The sequence below is a fragment of the Strigops habroptila genome, chromosome 2, assembly GCF_004027225.2.
Source record: "Strigops habroptila isolate Jane chromosome 2, bStrHab1.2.pri, whole genome shotgun sequence".
Classification (NCBI taxonomy): Eukaryota; Metazoa; Chordata; class Aves; order Psittaciformes; family Psittacidae; genus Strigops; species Strigops habroptila.
The window spans coordinates 60,787,561-60,801,353 of NC_044278.2; the positions used below are offsets into that span (position 1 = coordinate 60,787,561).

The 13,793-nt window shown below is 39.7% G+C and overlaps 1 protein-coding gene across 4 annotated transcripts in view; it reads right to left on the reverse strand.

The window, feature by feature from the left end:
• ST6GAL2 (ST6 beta-galactoside alpha-2,6-sialyltransferase 2) overlaps positions 1–13,793 on the reverse strand; it is a 181,392-nt gene that overhangs the window by 13,378 nt on the left and 154,221 nt on the right. For all 4 annotated transcript variants that reach the window (XM_030476718.1, XM_030476715.1, XM_030476717.1 and 1 more), the window contains exons 4-5: positions 10,946–11,047; positions 9,667–9,841 (exon numbers count right to left, since the gene is read on the reverse strand). In XM_030476718.1, the coding sequence (XP_030332578.1) occupies positions 9,667–9,841; positions 10,946–11,047 (277 nt within the window). The remainder of the gene's footprint in view (positions 1–9,666; positions 9,842–10,945; positions 11,048–13,793) is intronic.

Here is a 13,793-nt window from a genome sequence, read left to right on the forward strand (position 1 = left end):
AGAATCAATCTAAAAGGCACACTGGGATATTTAGTTTAGCTTCTTGCCTCTCCTGCCTTGTTCCATCCAGTCCATGTCTTGGGATTTTAGGTTAGGTTGATCGTAAATAACCATAGTTTCTGCCAGTCCACTCAAGTTTTTGCTCATGCTGGACAATGATGTTTTGAGGGAGGGAAGACAAACCCTATTCTGGGGAATAATAGTAGTCAGCGTCAGACTTTTCCTCCTTTAGCACTACAGACCTGCAGCCAAGGAGACCAATGGTGTGGTAAAACCAGCACTCCCAAACATCTATGGGCGAGATCCCAGGGCATGCAGGACTATACAGTCAATCTACATGAACCTGAGGAGGTAGGTCCCTCCACTTAGCTGTCATAGCTTCCAAATTCTCTCTTGGAATGATCTGCTTCTGATGTTCCATTCAAAACCAGAAAGTAGCACAGCACTATATTAAAAAAAAAAAAAAGGGGGGGGGGGTGTGCTAAAAAGAAAAAAAAAACAAACCACAAACCAAGCAGCTTTTTTGGAAAAGAGGCTGTTTCTTTGTATGAATACAGTCCTCACTAAAGTAGGGAATAAATGGGTTCATTTCTGTCCTGTACCTTAGAGGATGTGAAGCCCCTCCACAGGGGACAGCCCTAGTGGAGTAGAGCTGTTACTGCTATCTAAGTTTATAAAAAATCTTTAAAACAATAGCAACAGTTTAGACAATGAGGGCATTTACACCAGTCCATGTACTAGGATGTATTCAGTTTTTACTTTCTAATGCCCTGTCTGGCTTGTTTTTCTTAAGCCCCTAGAACAGCACTGCTAACAGAGCTCCCTGCGCTACCTGCCTCATGTTCCCGCCTATGTTTCTTAGTATCACTCTTTAACTCAATTTCTTTCTTTCCTTGGTGCTAGCAACATTGCAGTGAGTTGCTGGCATCTGTATCCAGCAGGAATATGTGTGCCGAGCTCTCTATATTTTCATCTACCTCACAACTCAGTTTCCCCATCTTCCCTCTCTCGTCCAGTTACCTTCAGTGATCTCATAATATTTTTTTTTTTTAAATTACCAGTAGCTTTTTGGCACTTACATGATCCCCAAAATACTTTTTACATTACGTTTGAACTTTTATGAGTATTTTATGTTTTGGATGCAGTCTCAACGATAAAGAAGATGTATGCCCCTGACTGCTTACTGACTTGATGTTGCTTCTGCTACCCTGTTTTGCTTGCCAGTCTACTCTGAGAAGTCCTACATTGCTTCCCATTTCTTATCTTTACAAATCTCTGTATTATTGCTTCCTAGGTTTCTCTTCTGTGGCTGAACCTATTCACATTTCCTCCTGCACCTGTAGTTTCCAAGTGTCCCATATTTACTTCTTTTCCCTGTATTGCCTGCAAATTACATACCGATACATCTTTTGTCTCTGTACTTTTCACATCACTGCCCAATTCAATATCACCTGCAAGTTTGTTTCATATCTTAGCAGTCCTCCATGATCATCAGCATCAGTATGAATGAAAACCATATTGTTTCATAGCTTGTAGGGTGAAGAATTTCCGTATGATACACTTCAATATTTGTCTTTGCTCACAGTCCTTAAGTTAGTTTTCAGTCAATGAACAATTACTACATACAAACCAGCACAAGACTGGTGACATTAACAAGCATGATGAGACACTAATTGTCCCAACATCTTATAGTCTGGACACAATCTCACTGATATGTTCATGCCTGTCTCTGACCTAGCTGGTCTAAAGTACTCTTCATAGACAGTGCAGGAGACAGGCATTTCTAGGGCAAAATTCATCTGACTTATTTTAGATGTCAGGGTGCTATCATGCACCTTTTCCTCCATTTTCCTAGGTCAGAAGCTTTTGGAGCTTTGTGGAAAAATAATCTAACTGGCTTTTCCAGGAGCACTGTGAGAAGAAATGAAAACGAGGTGGGATTCATCTGACCAAATGTGCCCACTGGTGCAGTTACTCATACCCGAGATAGGTATCACAGGCTCCTTTGCTGTCCATAGATGAAAGTATGCACTTTAAGGAAGCAGCACATGTCTACTAATCCCAGAGCAGACATTTAAAAATAGATCATACAAGTCATGTCCTAGAAGTTCCTTTGTCCTTGTTGACTGTGGGGGAAGCCTGAGTGGCACCAGCAAGCAGGTGTAAAATGACCATTAGACCTGGTCTCTTCTAGATCTGATGCTTAACCTTTAAAACTTTTAGGTCTTAAATATCCAATCTAACGTAGTAAGGAAGAAGTCAGGGTATCTGGCAAGATTTCAGCTTTGGCAAGTGTGACATTCAAAATCACAACTGAAGATACTTCTGTATAGGCCACTCTAATTCTAATACCCTTGCTGGATTTTCAGAAGTCACATTTGGATTACAACTGTGAAAATGGAAAAGTCCAAAATAATTCTGCCTGTGTGGAGAAAAGTTGTTTTATAATAGATCATTCAAAGGTACGCTTTATGAATGTTTTAGAGTTGAATGGCAATGTTCATTAGACAAAATAAGCATTGTGAATCACAGAATCATAGAATGGTTTGGAAGGGACCCATAGAATATTCTTTAAAAAATATTTTTAAATATATTATTCCAAAGAAATTATGTGGCTGTCAGAGAAGCAGTCAACCTGCAAGTTTGATATAACAGAACACTATTAGATGCTGTACATGATGAAGTATTATGTATTTCAAAATATCATATATTAGTATTTCAAATCCTTAGATAGATGTGTTACTTTTCTTTTTTTCCTGCTTGGCAGATATCTATGGTGTCAGGAAGTGTTTGGTATGGTTTAAACTCAGTCCAGTTGGCACAAACTCCTGAGCTTTTACAATCTGCACTGAAAACATTTAAACCAGAATTAAATTAAGATTAAATTCCTTGCATGGATGGTTTATACAAATGAACACATACTATGGATTCTAATCAAAAGGAGAAAATGTTTTTCAATTTGTTCTTGGCAATTTTAATGACCCAAGAGATTTCCAACATGCATCTTTTGTACAATACAATTAAGCTTTGTGGTTAGCACACTAATTTAAAAAGAATGGTCTCTTTATGGTTTACAAGTAAATGGTTTACAAGTAAATAAAATATAGTTAAATATACCTGAATACAGCAGATGCTGTATGAAAGAATCTGGAATAATAAGTGTAATTCAGATATTCAGCAAGAACTCAGTATTCATTTTAACAAAATATGCTGGAAACACTTGAATACACATAATCTGATTATTGTACTCATAATGTGTCTCATTTCACACACACCACAAATTTATTTACAGAAAACAATTTAGCTAGACACACTAATAAGTTTATGTTTGATAACTTTTGCACTTGAAAACATTACAAGTAAACATAAAGCATTTAGAACGTATAGTTTTTTATATGTTAGTCTACTTCTGTAGTCTCTCTTGATTGGATTTAAGATACCAGAGGAAAATCTGTCACTCCTTGAAACTGGGCCAAATGCACCTCAGTTATTCTTTGGAATATATAGTAAAAGTAGCTCTGGCTTTTTAAAATACTGTATTTCTGAAAAAGGGGTCTTTTACCTCTGTTTAGCTCATAAACTATGATGAATACTAACCACAAGAAAACCAAATATTTATTAAGGAATTTAATTGTCACCAAATGGCCTGGTGCCTAAGCTTAGTAAATTGTGCAGTACTTGTCATCTTTAATGTATACAGACTCTCACTCTATAGTAGACCTAGAAAATGACATATTTATCACTTAATGCTGAATGCAAAAAGTGTACATTAATCACAATAATATTTTCTGAAATATGAACACAGTCTGGAAAATGCTGACCAGTAATCATATAATTTTAAATGTATTACTCAAATTTGGGTGATACAGTAGAGTAGTAAAGATTTTTTTTATGTATGTGTGTGATTTGGGGTGCTGTAAGTGGAGAGTTTGCTCTTTTATCTCTGTATTTCAGGAGGTAGGAGGTGCTCACATTTCAGAGTCCCTTTATTAGAATAAGAAGAATTTAAAGCTGATGTATTTGGAGCTATTATTTATTTGTGTGATAATACTTGAATAAAACTGAGCTGGAAAGAGTAAGCACTATTCTGTTCCTTCACCAACTGCTGGCAAACAGTTGAGTAAGTAACAGTAATAAAGGCAACTCTTAACGTCGAATTGTTTCAGATCGTGCAAGTGTATTTCTTCTAAGCTGAGCCGGAGATCAGCTGCATTCTTCTATTCAACATGCTCTCTGAAGCCATTTTAAATTTAAGTTCTTAGTCATACAATGATCTGCTAATGTTGCAGTGTAATGATAGTCTTGTACTATTGTCTCAGTGCATGCAAATGAAGATTAAAATAATGTTATCAACTATTAATGACGCATAACTGTTAAATCTGTAATGTCAACTGTAAAGCCTCAAACAAGCCTTTCTTTCTGCCAACAATAAAGTCATCTGGGCTTAGTTATCATTTTGTGTTCAGTGGTTCATATGCTACGCAAAAAGCTACAACACATAGCAAAGACTACCACCTACACGGATAATGTGAAACGTTATTTTTAGACTATGTTTTGGTTTGGGATTAAAAAAAAAGAAAATATAATACCACAGTCAGAGCTTTCAACTAGCTTTCTAAAAAGACAAAAGCTGTTTGGTATATAAAGGTATATAGATGTGAATTTCAAGTAAAACCACATCTGAAGACGTAAGCTAGCCAGGTGTATTGGCAGACTACAATAAGTAAGAATTCATAGCAAATCCAGTTAGTAAACAACAGACAGGAGCAAAATCTTCATAGAAAAGCCTATATATAATCTAGACATTATTAAAAAGCTCGCAACCTTTCCAAATGCTAATATACCATCCCATCCAGTGCACACAGAAGGCTGCTCTTGAGAAACAGAAATGTAGGGTCAGCACTAGGTTGTTTACACAGGCTACCAGGGAGGGTATAGGAACAGTTTTCTTGCAGCAGAGTGGTAAAAATAGAGACTGCCAATTTATACACCACCAGCCCCAATTAAAAACTCAGCATTGGTGTGTTCCGAAAGAGAGACGGAAGACTGAGTTCATACTTCACAGTGAAAAATGTATTAGTAGGAAGTGAAGAGGTAACACTTATTTCTGATGCCAAAAGATAGAGCAAATCCTTCTTTAAGAACAGTGACGTTTTCTCAGCTGTCAATTTAGGATTTGCCAGTGGAATCCAAGTTCAAGATTTGGTGTCTGGATGTTTACATTTCTTCTGAGAAAAATGGAATAGATCAAAGACATGATGTAAACATGTAAATATTCATTTAGCAAACACAATTTTCAGCCAAATGTGAACTGACAAATTTAACTGCAAAAAGCCACCATGGCAATTGCCTAATGCTAATGCAAGACCGTAATACTGTGCAGTTTTGTTCAAAAGCATGAAGGTGGCAGCTGCAGAAATGATGCAAAAATACGCAAGAATGGGTTCTCAAAGCTCATCTAAGGATTAGATTAGGAAGACAAAGAGTAAATAGTTTATAATGAGGAGCAACATTAGCTAAGCTCGGACATGCCACATAAGGCAAAGTTATAAGCCAGGGAAAGCCCACACTGGTGACTCAGAAAACAAGCCAAAAAAGACTCCTAGATTGAAATAAAAGGTTTATTTTACCCTAGTGAACCTTTCCACCACCACCCCCCCAAAAAAAAACCAACCCAAACAAACCCAAAACCCAGTCTCTGTGTTTTCTCAGTCATTATTCATAGCCTTTGAGCTAGAAAATACCACATTAAAGGGTGACTTGTCTGTGACAAGTTAATCCTTCCTAGCCATGGTATACCCCCAGAAGTAACACCAAACAAACAGGCTGCAATCTGACAAGACAATGAGTTCAGCCTACTTTCAATGATGTCCTGAACTCATATCCATCACTAAGTTGGGTAGAAAACAGTGTTAAAGTTTAAAAAAATTTAGCAGAAAAGACTGCAGTGAGATGTTGGTCTGCATTCAGTGTTAAGGTGCAGCACCGACGCTGGCCACGGATGAGCTTCCATGAGCTGATAAGCTGCTTAGAAGAAAACCAAAGAAAGGAAGATCTACAGGTTAAAACCTGAAGAAGAAGAACAGGGAAACTTGAATCTTGGAGGAAGCTGATCCGTATTGGGTAATATTCCTCTGACCTGGTTTTAAACCTCCATAGTGTGTGTGTTATCATTTCAGAAGAGGCTAGAAGCAGTGACAGACTTATGCCTTACTTTGTATGTAACCCACAGAGCACCACCAATGCTGCTCTGTGCCACACTTCTCTCCCCATCCTCTCCCCTCCCCTCCTCTACACCTGGGACATGCACCGCACTCCCCTCACCCCAACTACCAGCTATCACAATGCTATTGTCTCGCCTCAGCATAGGGTTTTGGGAGCCAGGAGCTCCAGGAGAGACTTATGCCAAGACAGGGCATCCCATATCCCAAAGGAAGTGCAAAGAATCTTCTTCCTAGCTCCCCCGCAATGGAGAAACCAGTGAAAAGGTCCTACTTCTTCTCACTCATTCCCCTGAAGTCACAGGATGTGAGAGACTACCTCTTCCCCATAAATGACCCACTGGCCCCTTTTCCAGGAGACTTAATAACATTGTGACTTAAGTATGTTAATACAGCTATTAACAGCGTTAAAAGATTCCCCTGACATCAATCACTGCTGAAGGATGCTGACTCACTGAGCAAACACCATGAGAACACATTCCACCAAGCATCCTCCCTTTGGGAAGACTCAGCTTTTTATAAATAGTGCTAAGTGGCAGAAATAGATACAACTGCCAGGTGAGAAAAGCAATTACTGAAGAAACAGTCTAAGACCACCCTAAAATATTCCTGACATTCCTGAAAGGAAAAAGTCTGACATTTCCATGTTTTAATTTATACATTTCTCCAACTTTGTAAACTGCGACTGCAGAGGGTTAAAAAGCTTGAAATAAAAGTGCTTCACTTCACCCAGAACCATTTTTTTTGTTTGTTTGTTTGGTTGGTTTTTTTACCTTTTCCACGTTACTGGTAGCAACAGTGACTTGAGGAACTGCTGCTCTTCCTCCACAAGTAACCACAGCTCACAGAGGGCTGCCTGACTTTGTGCCAGTGTAAATGTGGACAAACCAGATCCTTGCGCAGAGTCTCCGCTCATTCTAATCGCAGAGCATTGCACACAGACTTACAATAAGTTATTAGAATAAAGTGATTAGAGTCACTATGGTCCATGCTATAAAGAGCTTAGATTCAGGGCTACCGGTCTCTCTGCCTGTGAAAATTCATACCCTCTATTTAACAACAGTCTATCTTCCTTCATACAGCTGTTTTGAGCACAAAAGTATTAGCAGTGTGACCATTTAATAAACCATTTTCCCTGTATCTTCTTGAAATTAAGACACTCATATTTTATGATGATGACTTACCCATTCTTTCTATTAATTATATAGGAAATAATTCTATAGATTTTAGAAGAATCAAGTAGAAGCTCAATATTCAGGATACACCTTTCATACAGGTGCACTCGGTTGTGTCTGCCAGCTTCATTCCCAACTGGATTATTTACTGCATGAGTTGTTGAGAGATACCTGATCTGAAGACCAACGTGACTTGTCAGAGTTCTGCCAAGCTACATTGTATGTTTATGCTTTATCTTGCCCTTTATGTTCACCTTTGACAATATGCAGTTGCTATTTCTGTGCTGTCTCCCAGTTTTTATTACATAACACATGCAATGCACAGGCATCCATTCAATAACGTTACCAAAATAGGAAGCCTCTCCCTAACAAAGTATTTTAAATGCATCTATATCAGAATAGTAGCTAGTTATCAAATGAGGCGGATATGACTCCCAATAAGCTTGTCTTACTGCCTAGCTTTCTTAAAGCTAATAATAGCATTACCAAAATGTCTAAGCATATCCTTTGAAAAAGAACAATATAAATAAAATCCCCAGCAGAGGAGAAGGAGGCAAATTTGCATTTGTACACACAGAGTATATTTATCTATACAGCTTTTGTTGTTAATGTTGTTGCTTGCTTAATGTGGTATTTTCAAAGCTTTCTCTGCTTGAAGGATATTTTTTGTCAGGAACATTTAGATTTGGGGTTGAAGATTACTTTTCTATTCTTATAGTGAAATTAACTCCATTTCTTCAAAGAAAGCTTTTGAAATGTTTCTTATATATCGTAGAAGTACAGATTGACAGCACAATGATTCTCTTCACTATTCTTACAATCAGCAGCTGTTAACCTATTTTTATCAACAACTCCATTACTCTAAGAAATGCTTTTGCAAAATGTGAATGCAGCTGGTGAGATCATTCCACATGAGCAGTCTTCTTATGAATTTTTACAAGCAGGCCCCAAAAACCTCACTTGAGGAAGAAACCAACTGCCAAGTTATCCTCCTCCAACACACAACGACTCCTCTTTCCACTCATGCTCCAGGTAAGCACAAGCCACTCAGATCATCAATGGGCATCTACCATGATCCAATGGTCATCCCTCTGAGAGCTTCAGCACCCTCCCTAAGGCCTTTGGTGGGCCCCACAATATCTTGGGGTGCCACTATTGTGTACAGAGCCAAGATAAGTACTCAGAACTGTTTTCCCATCTTGGATGCAATCTCACGTATTTTCACTTTCAGATAGAATAAAAGAGCATTTTCTGACTGCAGCAAATACACAGACCAGTATCACAATGTCAAAGAAGAAAGGATGGGGTTTCCAAAGAGGAAGACAGTATTTGGAGCTTTATTGCCCTCTGTGTCTCTAGAAGCATGAGCAAGGAAGATCCTGTCTCAGCCTTGCTATTCTGACTGCTTGCATCCTTCAGACATTCACGATCAGGACCTGCTATGCATCAGGTAAGTCATTATGCTGTATGCACTGTGGGCACAGTGCCAAATTATCCCCCAAGAAATACTAAGGAAGGACCAAAAAAAATACAGTGAAACTCTACTCCTTCAAGTATAAGAAAAAAGAGGGATGCTTTGGGCACTTTCAGACTTAAATTTGTGCCACTGGAATTTGTGGCAGGGCATGGGAAATCATAATCATAGAATCACAGAATGGTTTGGGTTGGAAGACACCTTAAAGACCATCCAGTTCCAACCCCTCTGGCATGTGCAGGGACACCTTCCACTAGACCAGGTTGCTCAAGGCCCCATCCAAACTGGCCTTGAACACTGCCAGGGATGGAGCATTCATAACTTCCTTGGGCAATCTGTTCCAGTGTCCCACCAAACCCATTCCTTGACCTGTGTAGGGAATACAAATTGGCCTGTCAGTGATTTCATCCTCTCTGTATCATCTGCCACACCTTTTCACTTGTTTTCTGATGCATCTCTGCTCTGTGATCCCAACAAAGAACTTCAGAATTGAGCAGATTCTCAACAGATAAATTAATATGGAATAATACAAATTTCTCACAGATGTATGTATGTTTTATAAATGTGGTATGCATACTATGGATGTGAAGGGCAAGACAGCAGAGCATTAAATTCACCCAACTATTTTCTAGTTCTCATACCATGTGATTTAGCTAGTCATTGTTTCTGTATAGAGTAACAAGAACAAACAATACATGTGTATGGACCTGACCCTCATGCAATGCACACATTCACAATTTTTTTAATTTTACTTTTAATCTAACATGTCTACTGGGCCCATTTTTGATACACCTACCAATAAAACCTGAAGAAGGAGGGTTGGGCTGTATCTTCTCTTTAGTGTTCTCCTGAATTATGTCCCAGAGCTGCCATATAAACTTTGGATGGAGTATGTAAAATGGCTGATTTGGATTCTTCCTGCGATGCTGTACGTAGGGAGTGAACAGATTGTAGTCTGGCTTCTTATACCACTGGGAGAAAAAAAAGTATTTATTTAAAATCTTATAGTATCGAATGTGTTTTGAACACTACATGTACAATAACATTTGGGTTCTTCAGAACAGAAGCAAAGGTAGCAAAGCAGTCTGCACTGGTGGATGCTCCTCCTAGAAAGCCTCGCTCTGGGTTATTCTGTTTCCTTTCTTCATACAGAGACTGCCAATACACAATTGCAACGCAGTGGGACGAGCCAACCCCATCTCTCCCTCACAAGCCCACGTTAAACAAGGGGTTCAAAGAGCCTTGACGCAAGATAACCCAGTGTGGGGGTGAACCTTTATCTGAATGTGTCCCTGTCCCTGATGGAGGCAGCAGCAGCACGTGAGGCAGGCTGACGGCAGCCTGTGTAGGAGGCAGGCAGCCTCTGGCATCTGTTGCTAAGGGAGTTCAGCAGATGAAGATTTACTTTCTAATTTGCAACCCGCTCAGCTCCAAGGTTCCCCTGCCAGGAACCATCAGATCAACTGGTCCACTGGAGCTGCAGCACCAGCCAAAGCAGAGACTCCCCCAGTGACAACCAGATGGATGTCTGCTGCTCTCAGTGAGGGGGCAGATGATGAAACACAGATGGCTGTGGGGGAGTGGACACGAAGGGAAGACTGGTGGGGAGGAGGCCTGAGAAATGGGGAAGACACCAAGAGAGATTTTCATTAGGGTGTTGTATTTTGTCTGGGAAGGAGAGGGGAAGGTGGGGAAAAAATGGGTGCAGTTCTTCACCTTTCCTGCTGAAAACTCCACCTGAAATCTGGCAACGTTCCCTCCTTGGCAAACACCCAGAAAACTCACCGTTATGTGAAAATAGCAATATTTTATATAAAAAATGCCAACACCATCCATTTATCCTAGCATCTCAGAGCAGTCCATTCCAGTACAAATGCTGCCTACTACAAAGCTTTTGACCAGTAAACCAATTTTGACCAATTCTTGCAGTAATAACATTCCCCACTCCTTGGATAAAGACAGACCTTGGAGTTCATTGTAACAAGTGAGAACCAGTAGACTCCAGTACTAAATACATTCATTTTCTCCAGTCTTTTCAGACTGATTGGGAAAAAAGGTCCAAGCAGACATCTTACCACATTCAGATTTGCAGAGTAGGGGGCAGGATCCCAGGCTACTAAGATAACGTCTTTGTACAAGGAGCTGTCGACAAAGTGATGGTTTGGATTGGTGAGAATCTGTGAACACAAATGCAAAGAATTTCGCAGCATTAAAAGCAAGTGAGATCCAGAAAAACGGCAGAATCTTTCTCTGAAATGAACAGTCCTTTCCATGCTGCTGTTTGTTCTGCTTTAATTCTGCTTGATTTTAAGCATCTTGTTTTGTTAAAAAAAAACCAAACCATAAAGAAGTACTTAGCCATAAACAGCACTCATGACAGTTTGAAGTAGCAGTATGCTGAATTACTCTCCATCTGTGAGGGATGTGATGAGACCACTTGAGATGCTGCATAATTGTATATCAACACTACTGTGTATTCTGTAACTTGAAAACAAAAGCTACAGTGTTTCAGACCACTTGCAGGATCCTCTTCTTTCTTTGAAGGGCTACAGCCCCCATGGATAATGTCTTTCCTTGCCCCCACACCTTTTTGGTTGCTTTCTCATTTCAACAGCAAGTCAGTCTCATTTCAAGTAGCTCCAAAACTGCAAACTACACCATGACTGTAAAACGCGGTATACCTGGAAAAAAAATTCCAGAACAGGTATGTGACAGGGCTCTTTTTGAAGTAACTGTCATACTGTCACACTGCTCTGACCTACTGCTCTAATGTATCTCCTTGCATGTCCTGGTACTCTGCCTGATCCTGCTGCCCCACTGGAAGTTTACTCTTCACTCCTGCTGGCTCATCCCTTTCCGGACTCTCCATGCCTAGACAGATCTTTCTGATCCTTGGTGCATCCAATCTCAGGCAGGACTGAGCTGAATGATTTCAGCATTGGTTCAAACAGCATGAATTTGGCTCCAGCTGTTAAACTAATCAACATTCCAGACAAATAAATTCATACTAATTTTCATTTCCCTTTAGGATCCAATGAGCCATATTTGATTATGCATATTTTTCTTCAGAAAAATAATATTGTTGCCATAGCAATATTCTTCCTACCATAAACTTTGAGCTTAATGACTTTTTATCAGCCTTCTACAAGAACAGAATTAGTCGTGCTGCCATCAGCATCTCCCCAGCTCCATTTCTCAAAGCAGTTTTCGCCTGAGAACGTAAACTCCTTTTTTTGAGAGTACAAACAGACTAAAAGGTCAAGCTTTTAAAAGCTTGGTTCCACAAAGGAGCTCTTACTTGCCTTTTAGTAAGCAAGAGTCTTTTGGAGGTGTTATCCACACAGTTATTCAGTCTTAGTGAGTCTGCGTTCATATGTATGAGATGAGTTTCATCTGGAATAACAATATCTGTTATGGCTGCACTGGCTTCCTTCTCATCCTTAAACAACTGAATGCAGGAATTTCCAACAGCGAGGAGGGAAGGAGGCTGAGTAAACCTGTATGGGTAACCCATCTTCAGTACTGATTGGGAAAGCAACTTTCATCAAATGGCCTGTGCATATTTCACTCCTGGAGACAGGAAGGCCAGTTTCTTATCACAGATAGCTTCTGACCTCTTTAAAGAAGCAGAACAGTGGTGGGAATATGAACATATGTGAGGAAGCTGTGTGAGCTGACCTGGCCTGAACTTTAGCCATGCCCTAGCATGTTCTCTGATACACTGCTTTTAGCCCTAAGGCCAGAGTAAGATATTTCTGCTCTCTTCCCCTGAGCAAAGAAAGGGGCATATTTAGCCCAGATCACTTCAAAGATCTAGTCTGTCTTGCTGCCTCACAAAGAGCTATGAAACGAGTGTGAAGGGAATGACAGTGAACAGTCCTTTCTGCAGTGGCAAAGAACATGAACTTACACACACAGAGAACACACCCACCAAGGATGGACTTTGCATGTCACTCAAAGAAGAAATAAAAAACAAATTCTTAAGAATTACAGTAAATTAAAATTTTGCTCTCATACAAGAGCATGCTACATAACCAACCGTCCTACTGGTATTGACTAAGTAAACTCAGCATTTCAATATGTCATAAAATTTCACAATAACTCTGTTGCTGCTTTTTGGCTGCCTTTGATAAAAAGGAAAGAGGCTTGGTTTGCCCAAGACCAGAGTTCAGGCAATAGGGTTTTTTCAAAATTGAAAAACTACTCTCAACCATAAGGTGTCACTGTAGCTCAATGCACAATTATCTGTGGACACCCATATGCAGAAAATCCCATTTTCCGTTTCCATTCAGATGAACAAAGTAATTTATATGTAATACCCAGTGTACTTTAAAGTTTTTTACTACTTCATTCCAAACTTTTGAAGAATGATGACTTGCCTAAAATGATATATTAAGACAACTCAGTTCCCATTTCTTTTGCCTTCCAGTGAGGAAATAATTGGGGGACTGGAGAATATGAGAAAAGAGCTTTGGGATACCCAGAGCCCAGGCTTTGTGAAGATCCTGGAGGCAGTGTGGTGAAGGTCTTCTGTACTGATGGCTCTGGCATCCTGCAGAGCCTTTACAGAGATGTACGACACATGAGAAGCTTTACAAACCAATTCTTTGAAACAAGGATATCAAGTAACTACTGCAATCACTCTACATTGACAGCAGTGTGAACATCCCTGTAAGGAAGAACTTACACCTGCTCTACATCATGACTGGAAAACCACTAGCTGTTTCCCAAATTACCTAACACTTTCTCAGAAGTCATTAATTTGGACAGAGCCTTGGGCGACATGGTTTAGTGCGAGGTGTCCCTGCCCATGGCAGGGGGGTTGGAACTAGATGATCTTAAGGTCCTTTCCAACCCTAACTATTCTATGATTCTATAATGTCCTATTGTACAGAAGTAACAGTGACTTGAATTCACAAAGGG